The sequence below is a fragment of the Oncorhynchus masou genome, chromosome 24, assembly GCF_036934945.1.
Source record: "Oncorhynchus masou masou isolate Uvic2021 chromosome 24, UVic_Omas_1.1, whole genome shotgun sequence".
Classification (NCBI taxonomy): Eukaryota; Metazoa; Chordata; class Actinopteri; order Salmoniformes; family Salmonidae; genus Oncorhynchus; species Oncorhynchus masou.
In genome coordinates, this window is record NC_088235.1 from 76,116,790 (window position 1) to 76,136,525 (window position 19,736).

A 19,736-nucleotide genomic window follows, 5' to 3' on the forward strand; every position below is an offset into this window, starting at 1 on the left:
CCGTAATGGGTCAGTGGTCAAACGACCTCCACTCATCACTGTCAAACGCTCCCTGAAACACTTCAGCGATCAGGCCTTTCTAATCGGCCTGGCCGGGGTATCCTGGAAGGATATTGATCTCATCCCGTCAGTAGAGGATGCCTGGTTATTTAAAAAAATACCTTCCTAACCATCTTAAATAAGCATGCCCCATTCAAGAAATGTAGAACCAGGAACAGATATAGCCCTTGGTTCTCCCCAGACCTGACTGCCCTTAACCAACACAAAAACATCCTATGGCGTTCTGCATTAGCATCGAACAGCCCCCGTGATATGCAGCTTTTCAGGGAAGCTAGAAACCATTATACACAGGCAGTTAGAAAAGCCAAAGGCTAGCTGTTTCAAGCAGAAATTTGCTTCCTGCAACACAAACTCAAAAAAGTTCTGGGACACTGTAAAGTCCATGGAGAATAAGAACACCTCCTCCCAGCTGCCTCCTGCACTGAAGATAGGAAACACTGTCACCACTGATAAATCCACTATAATTGAGAATTTCAATAAGCATTTTTCTACGGCTGGCCATGCTTTCCACCTGGCTACCCCTACCCCAGTCAACAGCACTGCACCCCCCACAGCAACTCGCCCAAGCCTTCCCCATTTCTCCTTCTCCCAAATCCAGTCAGCTGATGTTCTGAAAGAGCTGCAAAATCTGGACCCCTACAAATCAGCCGGGCTAGACAATCTGGACCCTTTCTTTCTAAAATTATCTGCCGAAATTGATGCCACCCCTATTACTAGCCTGTTCAACCTCTCTTTCCTGTCGTCTGAGATTCCCAAAGATTGGAAAGCAGCTGCGGTCACCCCCCTCTTCAAAGGGGGGGACACTCTTGACCCAAACTGCTTACAGACCTACAGTGCCTTGCGAAAGTATTCGGCCCCCTTGAACTTTGCGACCTTTTGCCACATTTCAGGCTTCAAACATAAATATATAAAACTGTACTGTATTTTTGTGAAGAATCAACAACAAGTGGGACACAATCATGAAGTGGAACGACATTTATTGGATATTTCAAACTTTTTTAACAAATCAAAAACTGAAAAATTGGGCGTGCAAAATTATTCAGCCCCTTTACTTTCAGTGCAGCAAACTCTCTCCAGAAGTTCAGTGAGGATCTCTGAATGATCCAATGTTGACCTAAATGACTAATGATGATAAAGTCTCCGTATAAATGCACCTGCATTGTGATAGTCTCAGAGGTACGTTAAAAGCGCAGAGAGCATCATGAAGAACAAGGAACACACCAGGCAGGTCCGAGATACTATTGTGAAGAAGTTTAAAGCCGGATTTGGATACAAAAAGATTTCCCAAGCTTTAAACATCCCAAGGAGCACTGTGCAAGCGATAATATTGAAATGGAAGGAGTATCAGACCACTGCAAATCTACCAAGACCTGGCCATCCCTCTAAACTTTCAGCTCATACAAGGAGAAGACTGATCAGAGATGCAGCCAAGAGGCCCATGATCACTCTGGATGAACTGCAGAGATCTACTGCTGAGGTGGGAGACTCTGTCCATAGGACAACAATCAGTCGTATATTGCACAAATCTGGCCTTTATGGAAGAGTGGCAAGAAGAAAGACATTTCTTAAAGATATCCATAAAAAGTGTCATTTAAAGTGTGCCACAAGCCACCTGGGAGACACACCAAACATGTGGAAGAAGGTGCTCTGGTCAGATGAAACCAAAATTGAATTTTTTGGCAACAATGCAAAACGTTATGTTTGGCGTAAAAGCAACACAGCTTATCACCCTGAACACACCATCCCCACTGTCAAACATGGTGGTGGCAGCATCATGGTTTGGGCCTGCTTTTCTTCAGCAGGGACAGGGAAGATGGTTAAAATTGATGGGAAGATGGATGGAGCCAAATACAGGACCATTCTGGAAGAAAACCTGATGGAGTCTGCAAAAGACCTGAGACTGGGACGGAGATTTGTCTTCCAACAAGACAATGATCCAAAACATAAAGCAAAATCTACAATGGAATGGTTCAAAAATAAACATACTCAGGTTTAGAATGGCCAAGTCAAAGTCCAGACCTGAATCCAATCGAGAATCTGTGGAAAGAACTGAAAACTGCTGTTCACAAATGCTCTCCATCCAACCTCACTGAGCTCAAGCTGTTTTGCAAGGTGGAATGGGAAAAAATGTCAGTCTCTCGATGTGCAAAACTGATAGAGACATACCCCAAGCGACTTACAGCTGTAATCGCAGCAAAAGGTGGCGCTACAAAGTATTAACTTAAGGGGGCTGAATAATTTTGCACTCCCAATTTTTCAGTTTTTGATTTGTTAAAAAAGTTTGAAATATCCAATAAATGTCATTCCACTTCATGATTGTGTCCCACTTGTTGTTGATTCTTCACAAAAAAATACAGTTTTATATCTTTATGTTTGAAGCCTGAAATGTGGCAAAAGGTCGCAAAGTTCAAGGGGGCCGAATACTTTCGCAAGGCACTGTATATCTATCCTACCCTGCCTTTCTAAGGTCTTCGAAAGCCAAGTTAACAAACAGATTACCGACCATTTCGAATCTCACCATACCCTCTCTGCTATGCAATCTAATTTCAGAGCTGGTCATGGGTTCACCTCAGCCACGCTCAAGGTCCTAAACGATATCTTAACCACCATCGATAAGAAACATTACTGTGCAGCCGTATTCATTGATCTGGCCACGGCTTTCGAATCTGTCAATCACCACATCCTCATTGGCAGATTCGACAGCCTTGGTTTCTCAAATGATTGCCTCGCCTGGTTCACCAACTACTTCTCTGATAGAGTGTGTCAAATCGGAGGGTCTGCTGTCCGGACCTCTGGCAGTCTCTATGGCGGTGCCACAGGGTTCAATTCTTGGACCGACTCTTCTCTGTATACATCAATGATGTCGCTCTTGCTGCTGGTGACTCTCTGATCCACCTCTACGCAGATGACACCATTCTTTATACTTCTGGCCCTGACACTGTGTTAACAACCCTCCAGGCAAGCTTCAATGCCATACAACTCTCCTTCCGTGGCCTCCAATTGCTCTTAAATACAAGTAAAACTAAATGCATGCTCTTCAACCGATCATTACCTGCACCTGCCCGCCTGTCCAACATCACTACTCTGGACGGCTCTGACTTAGAATACGTGGACAACTACAAATACCTAGGTGTCTGGTTAGACTGTAAACTCTCCTTCCAGACCCACATCAAACATCTCCAATCCAAAGTTAAATCTAGAATTGGCTTCCTATTTCACAACAAAGCATCCTTCACTCATGCTGCCAAACATACCCTTGTAAAACTGACCACCCTACCAATCCTCGACTTCGGCGATGTCATTTACAAAATAGCCTCCAATACCCTACTCAACAAATTGGATGCAGTCTATCACAGTGCCATCCGTTTTGTCACCAAAGCCCCATATACTACCCACCATTGTGACCTGTACGCTCTCGTTGGCTGGCCCTCGCTTCATACTCGTCGCCAAACCCGCTATCTCCATGTCATCTACAAGACCCTGCTAGGTAAAGTCCCCCCTTATCTCAGCTCGCTGATCACCATAGCATCACCCACCTGTAGCACGCGCTCCAGCAGGTATATCTCTCTGGTCTCCCCCAAAACCAATTATTTCTTTGGCCGCCTCTCCTTCCAGTTCTCTGCTGCCAATGACTGGAACAAACTACAAAAATCTCTGAAACTGGAAACACTTATCTCCCTCACTAGCTTTAAGCACCAGCTGTCAGAGCAGCTCACAGATTACTGCATCTGTACATAGCCAATCTATAATTTAGCCCAAACAACTACCTCTTTCCCTACTGTATTTATTTTATTTTATTGATTTATTGAGCTCCTTTGCACCCCATCATTTTTATTTCTACTTTGCACATTCTTCCACTGCAAACCTACCATTCCAGTGTTTTGCTTGCTATATTGTATTTACTTTGCCACCATGGCCTTTTTTTCCTTTACCTCCCTTATCTCACCTCATTTGCTCACATCGTATATAGACTTGTTTCTACTGTATTATTGACTGTATGTTTGTTTTACTCCATGTGTAACTCTGTGTTGTTGTATGTGTCAAACTGCTCTGCTTTATCTTGGCCAGGTCGCAATTGGTTAAATAAAGGTGAAATAAAAAATAAAAATATCTTTGTAGTTTCTTATTCAACACCCCGTCCAGCTGGTGGCGGTAATGCCCCATTAACATTGGATCCCAACCGCCGTTAACCCCCATGGAAGAAGTAGTACGTCATCGTCACGAAAGGGGGGCTGGCAGATGCCTTTTCGAAACAACAATAACCTGTTGTCGCTCAGGTACGACCCTTTTTCTTTTCACAAACATATATATTTTTTTACATTGGTTAATAGTCAATTGCCACGAATTCAGACTCTGTGAAATCTTTAATTTGTTCATCTTTGCTAGCTAACTTTAGCTTAGTAGCTAGCTAACTTATATAGCTAACGTTAGCTAAACAGCGCGTTATGCAAGTTGGCCAGCCTTATTTATATGTTGGGTAAATACAGAGCTCGTGTGACTCAGGTATCTAACGTTTGGCTTAGCTTGTTAACGTGCTATATTCATGCTATAGTTGACATGAAGAGCTTCTCGCTATATCAACTAGCCATTGGTAGCCGATGACATGTTTACATTTTAGCAGATGCTCTAATCGAGACCGACTTTCAGCAATGAGTGGATATATTTTGGTACCGTTTCGTACTGGTCCCCCGTGGGACTCGAACCCACAACCCTGGCATTGCAAGTTCCATGCTCTACCAACTGAGCCACAAAGACCATGACGTTGCAGGTGCCTAACTATAGGCGCATTCGTAAATTCACTCTGGCTATCTTCTTCGATTTCAGAGCACTCTCGTCTGTGTGCGAGAGCGCAGAATAACTGATGAATTTACGAACGCTCAATACTCGTTGAATATGGCCGGTGTCAGTAAACGTCGGCAAAAAGGTGTAATTAAATGGTTGCCAATTGCAGAGTTAATCACCAACGCTCTGAATAACATGAAAACAGCCTAATCCGCTCTACTAGGACGAGTAAAATAGTCAGTGAGGTGTTCTCTCATTTGTGTCTGAAAGTAGCAAGCAAACCTCGCCAATGGTAGCCAGTTAGCTTGGGTGCTTGACTGCCGTTGAGGTCCGAACGATCGGATCAACCCTACTTCTAGCTTGCTAGCTACTTCCAGACAAATGAGAGAACACTTCACTCTGACCATTTTACTCGCCCTAGCAGGGCTGGTTTCGTGTTATCCAGAGCGTTGGCGACTAACTGCGCAGATGGCAACATTTCTATTATGCCTTTTTGCCGTTTACTGATACCAGCCATAATCAACTGGTGTTGAGCGTCCGTAAATGCATCACTTATTCTGCGCTCTGGCACACCCAAATGAGTGTTCTGAAATCGGAGAAGATAGCCATACTAGCCCTATTGTTCGTAAATTCACTATGGAGTGCCAGAGAGCGCTTGTAAACTCTGAGCGTTTCGCACTCTGAACGCTCTGGCGGAGGAGTAGGGTTGATCAAAGTGTTCTGACCTCACAACGGCAGTCAAGCACCCAAGCTAACAGGCCAAAGTGGTTCGAGCGTTGGGCCAAAATCAAATCAAACTTTATTTGCCACATGCGCCGAATACAACAAGTGTATAATTTACCTTGAAATGCTTACTTACAAGCCCTTAACCAACCAAGAAGAAGAAAATATTTACTAAGTCGTCTAAAATAAAAACAAGAATAATAAAAAGTAACATAATAAGAATAACGATACTATATACAGGGGGCACTGGTACCGAGTCCGTGTGTGAGGGTACAGGCTAGTTGGGTTGGGTTTTCCTTTGACAATTTTATGGTGAGACAGCGTAGCCTAGTGGTTAGAGTGTTGGACTAGTAACCGAAAGGTTGCAAGATTGAATCCCCGAGCTGCCAAGGTACAAATCTGTCATCAGGGGCAGTCATTGGTTATAAGAATTTGTTCTTAACCAACTTGTCAGGTAAAATAAAAAGATATATAGGTCCTGGGTGGTTCAGAGGAAAGCCCATAAAACTATTCGCCGAGCAGTTGCAATACCAGGTGGTGACATAACCGGTCAGGATGTTCTTGATGTAGAAATCTTTGAGGATCTGGGGACCCATGCCAAATCTTTTCAGTCACCTGAGGGGGGAAAAGGTTTTGTCGTGCCCTCTTTATGACTGTCTTGGTATGTTTGGACTAGAGGTCGACCGATTAATCGGAATGGTCGATTTTAATTATGGGCCGATTTCAAGTTTTCATAACAATCTGTATTTTTGAGAGCCGATTTGCCAATTTTTTTTATTTATACCTTTATTTAACAAGGCAAGTCAGTTAAGAATACATTCTTATTTTCAATGACGGCCTAGGAACGGTGGGCTAACTGCCTCGTTCAGGGGCAGAACGACAGATTTTCACCTTGTCAGCTCGGGGGATCCAATCTTGCAACCTTATATTTAACTAGTCCAACGCAAAAACGACCTGCCTCTCTCGTTGCACTCCACAAGGAGACTGCCGGTTAGGCGAATGCAGTAAGCCAAGGTAAGTTGCTAGCTAGCATTAAACTTATCTTATAAAAAATTATCAATCATAATCACTAGTTAACTACACATGGTTGATGATCTTATCTAGCGTGTCCTGCATTGCATATAATCTGACTGAGCATACAAGTATCTAAGTATCTGATTGAGCGGTGGTATGCAGAAGCAAGTGCGTAAACATTAACTCAAACAGCACTTTCGTGCGTTTTGCCAGCAGCTCTTCGTTGTGCGTCAAGCATTGCGCTGTTTATGACTTCAAGCCTATCAACTCCTGAGATGAGGCTGGTGTAATCGAAGTGAAATGGCTAGCTAGTTAGCGCGCGCTAATAGCGTTTCAAATGTCACTCGCTCTGAGCCTTCTAGTAGTTGTTCCCCTTGCTCTACATGGGTAATGCTGCTTCGATGGTGGCTGTTGTCGTTGTGTTGCTGGTTCGAGCCCAGGGTGGAGCGAGGAGAGGGACGGAAGCTATACTGTTACACTGGCAATACTAAAGTGCCTATAAGAACATCCAATAGTCAAAGCTTAATGAAATAAAAATGGTACAGAGGGAAATAGTCCTATAATTCCTATAATAACTACAACCTAAAACTTCTTACCTGGGAATATTGAAGACTCATGTTAAAAGGAACCACCAGTTTTCATATGTTCTCATGTTCTGAGCAAGGAATTGAAACGTCAGCTTTCTTACATAGCACATATTGCACTTTTACTTTCTTTTCCAAAACTTTGTTTTTGCATTATTTAAACCAAATTGAACATGTTTTATTATTTACTTAAGGCTAAATTGATTTTATTATAACTAAATGTTCATTCAGTATTGTTGTTATTGCCATTTACAAATACATTTTAAAAAATTGTCAGATTAATCGGTATTGGCTTAGTTGGTCCTCCAATAATCGGTATCGGCGTTGAAAAATCATAATCGGTCGACCTCCAGTTTGGACCATGATAATTCGTCATCTGTGGATCTTTTGGGGCAGTATGCGAATTGGAGTGGGTCTAGGGTGTCCGGGAGGATGCTGTTGATGTGAGCCATGACCAGACTTTCAAAGCACTTCATGGCTACCAATGTGAGTGCCACGGGTCTGTAATCATTTAGGCAGGTTACCTTCGCTTCCTTGGGCACAGGGACTATGGTGGTCTGCTTGAAACATGTAGGTATTACAGACTAGGTCAGGGAGAGGTTGAAAATGTCAGTGAAGACAATTGACAGTTGGCCCGTGCATGCTTTGAGTACACGTCCTGGTATTCCATCTGGCCCAGCGGCTTTGTGAATGTTGACCTGTTTAAAGGTTTTGTTCAAATCAGCTACCGAGAGCGTTATCACACAGTCCTCCAGAACAGCTGTTGCTCTTGTGCATGCTTCAGTGTTGCTTGCCTCGAAGCGAGCATAAAAGGCATTTAGCTCATCTGGTCGGCTCGCATCACTGGGCAGCTCACGTCTGGGTTTCCCTTTGTCGTCTGTAATAGTTTTCAATCCTGCCACATCTGACGAGTGTCAGAGCCGGTGTAGTAGGATTCAATTTTAATCCTGTATTGACGCTTTTCTTGATTGATGGTATGTCTGAGGGCATAGTGGGATTTCTTATAAGCGTCCGGATTAGTCTCCCACTCCTTGAAAGCGTCTGCTCTAGCATTTAGCTCGATGCGGATGCTGCATGTAATCCATGGCTTCTGGTTAGAATATGTATGTACAGTCACTGTGGGGATGACGTCATCGATTCACTTATTGATGAAGCCGATGACTGAGGTGGTGTGTTCCGCAATGCCATTGGATGAATCCCGCAACACTTTCCAGTCTGTGCTAGCAAAACAGTCCTGTAGTGTAGCACCCACGTCATCTGACCACTTCCGTATTGAGCGGGTTACTGGTACTTCCTGCTTTAGTTTATGCTTGTAAGCAGGAATCATGAGGATAGAATTATGGTCAGATTTGCCAAATGGAGGTCGGGGAAGAGCTTTCTATGCATCTCTGTGTGTGGAGTAAAGGTGGTCTAGGATCCCCCCGGTTACACAAAATTTGGTAAAACTGATTTAAGTTTGCCTGCATTTAAGTCCCCGGCCACTAGGAGCGCCGCTTCTTGGTGAGCATTTTCTTCTTTGCTTATGTCCTTATAGAGTTGGTTGAGAGCGGTCTTAGTGCCAGCTTCGTTTTGTGGTGGTAAATAGACTGCTACGAATAATACAGATGAGAACTCTCTTGGTAGATAATGTGGTCTGCAGCTTATCATAAGGTACTCTACCTCAGGCGAGCAATACCTCGAGACTTCTTTAATATTAGACATCAAGGACCAGATGTTATTGACAAAAAGACACACACCCCCACCCCGCGTCTTACCAGCGGTAGCGTCTCTGTTTTGCCGGTGCACGGAAAATCCCGCTAGCTCTATGTTGTCCGTATCTTCGTTCAGCCACGTCTCGGTGAAACATAAGATGTTACAGTTTTTAATGTCCCGTTGGTAGGATAATCTTAATAGTTGGTCATCAATTTCATTTTCCAATGATTGCACGTTAACAAGAAGCATGGAAGGCATTGGGAGTTTACGCGCTCGCCTCAGGATTCTGAGAAGGATCCCGATCTGGGTCCCCTTTTCCGGCGGCTTCATGCAAAAAGTGTGGATCTGGGCCTGTTCCAATGAAAGCAGGATATCCTTCTCATCGTACCCGTTAACCTCTAGTGACACCCCATCCCGTCTATGTACCACCACAAAACGAATTTGTCATCATCTGACACTAATTAGCATAACGCAACTGACATAAATATTATTAGAAAATATTCTTATTCATGAAAATCCCAAGTGAAATATATTGAGACACAGCTTAGCCCTTTGTTAATCACCCTGTCATCTCAGATTTTCAAAATATGCTTTACAGCCAAAGCTAGACAAGCATTTGTGTAAGTTTATCGATAGTCTAGCATATCATTTTGTCCAGCTAGCAGCAGGTAACTTGGTCACGGAAATCAGAAAAGCAATCAAATTAAATCGTTTACCTTTGATGAGCTTCGGATGTTTTCACTCACGAGACTCCCAGTTAGATAGCAAATTCTTGCAAAATTATTTTTGTAGGCGAAATAGCTCCGTTTGTTCTTCACGTTTGCCTGAGAAATCGCCCGGAAATTGCAGTCACGAAAACGGTGAAAAATAGTCCAAATTAGCTCCATAATATCGACAGAAACATGGCAAACGTTGTTTATAATCAATCCTCAAGGTGTTTTTCAAATATCTATTCGATAATATATCCATCGGGACAATTAGTTTTTCAGTAGGACCGATTGGAGTAATGGCTACCTCTGTATTTTACGCGAGCATCAGGTGACCACTTGCGCAATGTAGCAGCCTACGGGTATTCTTCAACATAAATGCGTAAAACTACGTCACAATGCTGTAGAGAAAGAGTAATCTGGTTGATAGCCCATTCACTGCTCAATAGGGACACATTGGAACGCAGCGCATTCAAAACATGAGGCACTTCTGGATTGGATTTTTCTCAGGCTTTCGCCTGCAACATCAGTTCTGTTATACTCAGACAATATTTTTACAGTTTTGGAAACTTTAGTGTTTTCTATCCTAAGCTGTCAATTATATGCATATTCTAGCATCTTGTCCTGACAAAATATCCCGTTTACTACGGGAACGTTTTTTTTCCAAAAATGAAAATACTGCCCCCTAGTCACAAAAGGTTAAAGGAAAAAGTTTCTTCCAGTCCGCGGTGAGTACTCGCTTTTCTGATGTCCAGAAGTTATTTTCGGTCATAAGAGACAGTAGCAGCAGCATTATGTAGACAATACTTTAAAAATAAGTTACACACAACTAAAAAAAGAAATAACAAAATAGCACAATTTGTTGGGAGAATGTGAAACGTCAGCCATGTTCTTCGGCGTCATTTTTCCATTTTTGGGAAAGGTTGCTGGATCGAATCCCCGAGCTGACAAGGTAAAAAATATGTTGTTCTGCCCCTGAGTAAGGCAGTTAACCCACTGTTCCTCGTGCACCGAAGACGTTGATGTCCATTTAAGGCATCCCACCAGCACCTCTCTGATTGAGGTTAAATGCAGAAGACACATTTCAGGTGAATACATTGTTGGACAACTGACTAGGTATCCCCCTTTCCTTTTCCCAAAGTTGGCTAGCTTGCTAGCTAGCTACTGGGGGTGCATTCGTAAATTCACTCTGGCTATCTATTACGATTTCAGAGCATTTTTGTCTGTGTCAATTCGATGGTGAGTCAACTTGCCACCTAGTTTGGTGTATGATAGAATGGCTCTATGTATAGTTAGGTTGTTCGTCGAAAACATAATGTCAAAATAATACATTGATTCTGTCAGCTGAAGAATAGGCCTAGTCTTAGGGATGCCGAAGAAGTTCCAGGGTGAGAACTCCAAGGCAGTCACTGCCAAGGCCCGCAAGGCAGAGGCCAAAGCAGTGGAAGACGCCCGCAAGAAGAAGGAGCTGGAGGATGCACTATGGCAGGAGAACGACAAACATGTCCTGAAGAAAGAACAGAGGAAGGTGAGGCCTTTCACACTCCGTTTCCTATTCTCACACGGGGTCAAATAGTCTGCAGTAGTATTATATTGCGCTATATCACGATACAGTATCTGGCTATGTATGTACAGACACCACACCACATCCAAGATGGCGTAGCAGTAAGACGTGTCGTGTCCCTTGTCCCGTGTATATTTAGTCTTTTTTCGTTTTTACATATTTTTTCTTCGCATATCTTTTAAATTTTTTTGCTAAACCTCAGCTTCCAAATACTCTCCTTCAACCCGCCTCACCCAATGTAGCTATTTTTCTTCCTAAAGTATTTAGTTATTTATATTTACTTCGGAACCGGAACCCCTCAACTGAAGCTAGCCAGCTAACTACCAGCTATGCTAGCGGTCTTCAGCTAACCGGTCATCAGCTAACCTTTAGCTCGGAAAGCTCTCGCCAGTTCGAACAAAGCGACTCTAACCAGAGCATAACGGACCTATTTATTTTTTATCCCCGGATTCCCGCCGCAAACGGAACATCTTTCAGCTGGATCTTCACAACTAGTTATTTAGCTAAACCGCAACCCCGGACGATTACTGCTGGCTAGCGCTTCCACCCACTTAGCCTGAAGCTAGCCCCGCCAGAGCACCTGTGCTACCACCGTAGCATACTCCTGGGCTACAATACCTACCACCGTAGCATACTCCTGGGCTACAATTACCCGGACCCACGACTGGTCTATCAATGTCACCGCATGAAGAGGAATAAACAGACTCACCCCATCGCGACATCCCCCAAAGGCTAACTCTCTAGCCCTTGCTATCTCCTTGCTTGCTATTTCGGCCTGCTAACTGCCAGCTTGTTTAGCCCCGGTCCGCTAACTGCTACCTTGTTTAGCCCCGGCCTACTAACTGTTAGCTTGTTAGCACAGGCCTGCTAACCGTCTGAATCGCCTCGTCCCAAACACTCACTGGACCCATATTTACTCTCTTATCTCTTTTCGATTTTTAATTTGTTTATACCTTCCGGTAACCTGCCTCACCCAATGTGATACGGAATCGCTATTATTTTTAATTTTTAGAACACACTCAAGAACCTCCAGAAGCTAACTAGCTACAAGCTATTTAGTCATTGTTAGTTTTTTTTAACCTGGATAACACTCACTAATCCAGCTTCCCTGCCCCCTGATCACTTGGCTACATAGCTGATGCACGCTGTACTGTCCATTAATCACGGTACCTCATTCTGCTTGTTTATGTTTTATCTGTCGGCCCCGTTGCCTAGGCCCTGCATGTCCCCAGGCACCCTCATTTGTTGACTTCTGTGATCGAAAAAGCCTTGGTTTCATGCATGTCAACATCAGAAGCCTCCTCCCTAAGTTTGTTTTACTCACTGCTTTAGCACACTCTGCTAACCCTGATGTCCTTGCCGTGTCTGAGTCCTGGCTCAGGAAGGCCACCAAAAATTCTGAGATTTCCATACCCAACTATAACATCTTCCGTCAAGATAGAACTGCCAAAGGGGGAGGAGTTGCAGTCTACTGCAGAGATAGCCTGCAAAGTAATGTCATACTTTCCAGGTCCATACCCAAACAGTTCGAACTACTAATTTTGAAAATTACTCTCTCCAGAAATAAGTCTCTCACTGTTGCCGCCTGCTACCGACCCCCCTCAGCTCCCAGCTGTGCCCTGGACACCATTTGTGAATTGATCGCCCCCATCTAGCTTCAGAGTTTGTTCTTTTAGGTGACCTAAACTGGGATATGCTTAACACCCCGGCAGTCCTACAATCTAAGCTAGATGCCCTCAATCTCACACAAATCATCAAGGAACCCACCAGGTACAACCCTAACTCTGTAAACAAGGGCACCCTCATAGACGTCATCCTGACTAACTGGCCCTCCAGATACACCTCCGCTGTCTTCAACCAGGATCTCAGCGATCACTGCCTCATTGCCTGTATCCGCTACGGAGCCGCAGTCAAACGACCACCCCTCATCACTGTCAAACGCTCCCTAAAACACTTCTGTGAGCAGGCCTTCCTAATCGACCTGGCCCGGGTATCCTGGAAGGACATTGACCTCATCCCGTCAGTTGAGGATGCCTGGTCATTCTTTAAAAGTAACTTCCTCACCATTTTAGATAAGCATGCTCCGTTCAAAAATGCAGAACCAAGAACAGATACAGCCCTTGGTTCACTCCAGACCTGACTGCCCTCGACCAGCACAAAAACATCCTGTGGCGGACTGCAATAGCATCGAATAGTTCCCGCGATATGCAACTGTTCAGGGAAGTCAGGAACCAATACACGCAGTCAGTCAGGAAAGCTAAGGCCAGCTTCTTCAGGCAGAAGTTTGCATCCTGTAGCTCCAACTCCAAAAAGTTCTGGGACACTGTGAAGTCCATGGAGAACAAGAGCACCTCCTCCCAGCTGCTCACTGCACTGAGGCTAGGTAACACGGTCACCACCGATAAATCCATGATTATCGAAAACTTCAACAAGCATTTCTCAATGGCTGGCCATGCCTTCCGCCTGGCTACTCCAACCTCAGCCAACAGCTCCGCCCCCACTGCAGCTTCTCGCCCAAGCCCTTCCAGGTTCTCCTTTACCCAAATCCAGATAGCAGATGTTCTGAAAGAGCTGCAAAACCTGGACCCGTACAAATCAGCTGGACTTGACAATCTGGACCCTCTATTTCTGAAACTATCGGCCGCCATTGTCGCAACCCCTATTACCAGCCTGTTCAACCTCTCTTTCATATCGTCTGAGATCCCCAAGGATTGGAAAGCTGCCGCAGTCATCTCCCTCTTCAAAGGGGGAGACACCCTGGACCCAAACTGTTACAGACCTATATCCATCCTGCCCTGCCTATCTAACGTCTTCGAAAGCCAAGTCAACAAACAGGTCACTGACCATCTCGAATCCCACCGTACCTTCTCCGCTGTGCAATCTGGTTTCCGAGCCGGTCACGGGTGCACCTCAGCCACACTCAAGGTACTAAACGATATCATAACCGCCATCGATAAAAGACAGTACTGTGCAGCCGTCTTCATCGACCTTGCCAAGGCTTTCGACTCTGTCAATCACCATATTCTTATCGGCAGACTCAGTAGACTCGGTTTTTCGGATGACTGCCTTGCCTGGTTCACCAATTACTTTGCAGACAGAGTTCAGTGTGTCAAATCGGAGGGCATGCTGTCCGGTCCTCTGGCAGTCTCTATGGGGGTGCCACAGGGTTCAATTCTCGGGCCGACTCTTTTCTCTGTATATATCAATGATGTTGCTCTTGCTGCGGGCGATTCCCTGATCCACCTCTACGCAGACGACGCCATTCTATATACTTCCGGCCCGTCCTTGGACACTGTGCTATCTAACCTCCAAACGAGCTTCAATGCCATACAACAGTCCTTCCGTGGCCTCCAACTGCTCTTAAACGCTAGTAAAACCAAATGCATGCTTTTCAACCGATCGCTGCCTGCACCCGCATGCCCGATGAGCATCACCACCCTGGATGGTTCCGACCTTGAATATGTGGACACCTATAAGTACCTAGGTGTCTGGCTAGACTGTAAACTCCCCTTCCAGACTCATATCAAACATCTCCAATCGAAAATCAAATCTAGAGTCGGCTTTCTATTCCGCAACAAAGCCTCCTTCACTCACGCCGCCAAACTTACCCTAGTAAAACTGACTATCCTACCGATCCTCGACTTCGGCGATGTCATCTACAAAATTGCCTCCAACACTCTACTCAGCAAACTGGATGCAGTTTATCACAGTGCCATCTGTTTTGTCACTGAAGCACCTTATACCACCCACCACTGCGACCTGTATGCTCTAGTCGGCTGGCCCTCGCTACATATTTGTCGCCAGACCCACTGGCTCCAGGTCATCTACAAGTCCATGCTAGGTAAAGCTCCGCCTTATCTCAGTTCACTGGTCACGATGGCAACACCCATCCGTAGCACGCGCTCCAGCAGGTGTATCTCACTGATCATCCCTAAAGCCAACACCTCATTTGGCTGCCTTTCGTTCCATTACTCTGCTGCCTGTGACTGGAACGAATTGCAAAAATCCCTGAAGTTGGAGACTTATCTCCCTCACCAACTTCAAACATGTGCTATCTGAGCAGCTAACCAATCGCTGCAGCTGTACATAGTCTATTGGTAAATAGCCCACCCATTTTCACCTACCTCATCCCCACACTGTTTTTTAATTATTTACTTTTCTGCTCTTTTGCACACCAGTATCTCTACCTGTACATGACCATCTGATCATTTATCTCTCCAGTGCTAATCTGCAAAATTGTAATTATTCACCTACCTCCTCATGCCTTTTGCACACAATGTATATAGACTCCCCTTTTTTGTACTGTGTTATTGACTTGTTAATTGTTTACTCCATGTCTAACTCTGTGTTGTCTGTTCACACTGCTAAGCTTTATCTTGGCCAGGTCGCAGTTGCAAATGAGAACTTGTTCTCAACTAGCCTACCTGGTTAAATAAAGGTGAAAAAAAAACTCTAGAATCTACTGAATGTTGAAGTGGGCCTGATCATTTAGGCTTGACTTTAAATGTCCCCTCTCTGAACCTGCAGGATGACAAGGAGAAAAAGCGCCTTGAGGCCCTGGAGCGAAAGAAGGAGAACCAGCGGCTCTTAGATGAGGAGGCTGCAAAGATTAAGGGCAAGGCCAAGGAGGCTGCTGCTGCTGCTGTGGTGGCAGGCAAAGTGACTCGGGCCCAGATTGAGGAGATGCTGCATGTCGAGCAGCAGCTACAACAGCAGGAGCAACCCAAAGAGAAAGGCAATGACCTCACCAATATACCTTCAATCATTAACCAGGCTCTCTTTCCTCTCCGGGTTCTGTTGTATTCTTATGGTCTCCCTCTCCTATGTTCCTGTCCACAGAGAAGAGCCACCTGGAGACGCCCCTGGAGGAGAACGTGAATCGCATCATTCCTGAGGAAGGTGTTGTGGAGGCTAGAACCATAGAGGATGCCATTGCCATGCTCAGGTACAGAGTACTGTATACAGGCATAACCTCTCCATGTTACTTTTGTAGGGGGTAACAATGTTAAGATTACAGGCGAGAACCAGGGGAGCATTTCCATTGGTTACCATACCGTTATCAACCAAGTGGGTTTGGTGTGCCTTCAGAAAGTATTAACAATCCTTGGCTTTTTTTCACATATTGTTGTTCGTCTAAATTTAAAATGTATTGGATTTAGATTTTATGTCACTGATCTACACACAATACCCCATCATGTCGAAGTGGAATTGTGTTTTTAGAAATGTTTACAAATGAATTAGAAATGAAAATCTGAAATGTCTTGAGTCAATACGTATTCAACCCTTTTGTTATGGCAAGTCTAAGTAAGTTCAGGAGTAAAAATGTGTTTAATAAGTCACAATTTGCATGGACTCACTGTATGCAATAATAGTGTTTATAATTATTTTTAAATGACAACCCGATCTCTATACCCCACACACGCAATTATCTGTAAGGTCCCTCAGTCGAGCAATGAATTTCAAGCACAGATTCAACCACAAAGAACATGGAGGTTTTCCAATGTTTCGCAAAGAAGGGCACCTATTGGTAGTTGACATTTAATATCTCTTTGAGAAAGGTGATGTTATTAATTACACTTTGGATGGTGTATCAATACACCCAGTCACTACAAAGATACAGGCACCATTCCTAACTTGGTTGCCGGAGAGGAAGGATACCGCTCAGGGATTTCACCATGAGGCCAATGGTGATTTTAAAACCATTAGTTTAATGGCTGTGATGGGAGGTAATTGACGATGAATTAACATTGTAGTTACTCCACAATACTAACCCACATGAAAGCGTGAAAAGACGTAAACCTGTACAGATTACCAAATATTCCGAAACATGCATCCTGTTTGCAATAAGGCACTAAAGAAATTCACTTTTTGTCCTGAATACAAAGTGTTCTGTTTGGGGAAAATCCATATCTTTGTGGTGGCTGCATCATGGGTATACTTGTTATCGGCAAGGGAGCTTTTCAGGATAAAAAGAAATGGAATAGAGCTAAGCACATGCAAATCCTATAGGAAAACCTGGTTCAGTCTGCTTTCTAACAGACATTTGGAGACAAATTCACCTTTTCAGCAGGACAATTACTTAACACCCAAGGCCAAATATACACTGCAGTTGCTTACCAAGATGACATTGAATGTTCTTGAGTGGCCTAGTTACAGTTTTGACTTAAATTGTCTTGGAAGTCTGGAAAGACTTAAATGTCTGTCTAGCAATGATCAACAACCAACTTGACAGAGCTTGAACAATTAAAAAAATAAAATAATGGGCAAATGTTTTGAAATCCAGCTGTGCAAAGCTCTTAGACTTTCTTCCACTTTGACAGAGTATTTGTAGATTGTTAACAAAAAATGTAAATGGAATCCATTTTAATCCTACTTTGTAACACAACAAAATGTGGAAAAAGTCAACGGGTGTGAATACTTTCTGAAGGCACTGTATAACATCAGTTACTTCTCATACTCTAGGCTATATAAAAGAAGATGAAGCAGGTATAAGTATGAGGGTCCATAGAGTAGCTAACGTGAGAGAGCCTAATTTCAACCCGTCCTCTTGTGTGTTTCTTTCCCAGCACGGCTGAAGAGCTCGACCGCCACCCAGAGCGCAGGGTGAAGGCAGCGTTCGCCGCGTTCGAGGATCTGAACATGCCCCTTCTTAAAAAAGAGAACCCCAACATGCGGCTGTCGCAGCTCAAGCAACAGCTGAAAAAGGAGTGGATGAAGTCGCCAGAGAACCCCTTGAACCAGCGCTTTGCCAACTACAACACAAAGTGAACCAACTCCAGCAGCAGCTAAAAGAAAACTGTTTACCTATGCACATTGGACCTTACAATGGAAGATGCCCCCAACCTATAATTATTCCCCCATTTATGAATGTGTTGCTGGAAAAGCTTCATTCATTCCCTAGGAAGGACCTCCGATGCAAGGAATCACCTTGGGACTTCCGCTTGTTTCGTTCCGATTTGACAAGGAAAAGCAAACTCTCAACCAATGTTCCTGATGATTTTATTTTACTGTGCATGTCCACTTGTGAAGCATCTCGGCAGTTTATGGATTTTATTCCCACTGTCAGTTTTTGGCACTTATGTTGAAAAGGGATTAAAGTAATTTATTTCAGTTCACAATACACTAACATATCTAATTCTTTCTGAGAATGAGACTACAGGTATGAGATCTGCACTCTTGCCTATTGTAATCGCCTCTATTAAACCCCCGATGATGATGATAATAACCCACGTAAGAAAATATCATGACCAGAGCCAGTTGTTGACTTACATTTACATTTACATTTAAGTCATTTAGCAGACGCTCTTATCCAGAGCGACTTACAAATTGGTGAATTCACCTTCTGACATCCAGTGGAACAGCCACTTTACAATAGTGCATCTAAATCATTGTTATGAACTGCCATTTGGGCACCATTGGAAATGACCACCCCTTTCCCTATGATAAAGTGTATTGTGGCACTTGTTCCCCATCCTAACAAGGCCTTATTAGGTGCACCCACTCAATACATCAATACTGTTGTTGCTAATCCTGGTATCATGCAATATTAGGTCTGAATCCTGCATCTGCTTTCAGGTTACATTGAATTGTATGGAGATTGTTATTGCTTTTTTGTAAGTGAAATTTGAAAAGACTACAAAAAAATATTTAAAATCTCAAATTCATGTAAATCTAAATACACCCCCCCCCCATACAGCTCATCACATCTCTTGTCAGTCGTGTTTTAGGAGCTGCAGCTAAGAAGTGTCTCCTAACGCCCACCACTGTTTCAACAGCACAATCCTTTAGCACAAGAGGGTTTTTAAAATTCACTGCATTTTGATCTACATTCATTTCGCCACTTAAATAGACTTTCAGCCGTGTGCATGTGCCTTCCATTAGTGCTCGTTTTCAGCCAGGTTTCCATCTGAAGAGGATACTGAAAGTGTTTCTCTGTGTTCTGGTTCTCTGTCTTTCTCCCAAAGTGCAGACAAGCATTTACTGCACTGCTGGAGCTAGAAACAAGTCATGTGTACGCGACTAAACTCTGATTTGAAGTGCACACATGTTCACTCCCTTTCATAGATTTAAAATGAATAGACGAGTGTAAGGAATACTTGCACAAATCCAGTGCTTTTAAACACAATGGAGTCAACAAGTGCACACTTACAGTAAAAAGGAAGGGAATTGGAATTCATCCATGTGACTCATCTTTTGTTCCCAGTGGCCCCTGAATTTGACTCTCATGCTATGCCACTGGATGACACTCAGCAGACTACACTCACATCCTCATCCATTTAGTTAATTGCTGATCTATAAGATATCTTATCAATTTTATATTTATAAGGTGGAATCGGCTGTTGGCATTTATACAAGAATACAGTATTGTTGTAGCCATGCCTTTTACTCTGCTACAATACTGTTATAGATGCCAATACCAGACAGGTGTAATAAGTAACTGTGGAAACCCTCTTATCCAAGTAAATCTGCATAGGTAGTGTTTCTTTTTAGTTCAAATGAAAGTTGTAACTGAGAGGATGACCAATAAATCTCATTACCATATTTGCTGTTAAATTAACTGCCTTTTTGTTTTTTAATTTATGCCACATTCATATTACAATTCACTTGAAC

General features: G+C 43.7%; 1 protein-coding gene across 3 annotated transcripts; it reads left to right on the forward strand.

Moving 5' to 3' along the window:
- Nucleotides 1–4,255: 4,255 nt before the first annotated feature.
- Nucleotides 4,256–19,667, forward strand: LOC135512672 (coiled-coil domain-containing protein 124-like). 3 transcript variants are annotated; one of them, XM_064934926.1, is made up of 6 exons: nucleotides 4,296–4,337; nucleotides 10,547–10,650; nucleotides 10,907–11,090; nucleotides 15,654–15,861; nucleotides 15,966–16,071; nucleotides 17,693–19,667. In XM_064934926.1, the coding sequence occupies exons 3-6, from the start codon at nucleotides 10,932–10,934 to the stop codon at nucleotides 17,892–17,894; spliced, it is 675 nt and encodes a 224-aa protein (XP_064790998.1). In that variant the 5' UTR covers nucleotides 4,296–4,337; nucleotides 10,547–10,650; nucleotides 10,907–10,931; the 3' UTR covers nucleotides 17,895–19,667. The 3 variants fall into 3 exon arrangements, with proteins under 3 accessions (XP_064790996.1, XP_064790998.1, XP_064790997.1); XM_064934924.1 differs by lacking the exon at nucleotides 10,547–10,650 and having other exon boundaries at nucleotides 4,256–4,337; XM_064934925.1 differs by lacking the exon at nucleotides 4,296–4,337 and having other exon boundaries at nucleotides 5,059–10,650.
- The last annotated feature ends 69 nt before the right edge of the window (nucleotides 19,668–19,736 follow it).

Bases quoted from the DNA above. Each gene is read 5' to 3' on its own strand.
- LOC135512672 (XM_064934924.1), top strand. From the start codon at position 10,932: ATGCCGAAGAAGTTCCAGGGTGAGAACTCCAAGGCAGTCACTGCCAAG. The intron at 11,091-15,653 runs GTGAGGCCTTTC...CTGAACCTGCAG, and splicing joins TGAAGAAAGAACAGAGGAAG to GATGACAAGGAGAAAAAGCG. The intron at 15,862-15,965 runs GCAATGACCTCA...TCCTGTCCACAG, and splicing joins GGAGCAACCCAAAGAGAAAG to AGAAGAGCCACCTGGAGACG.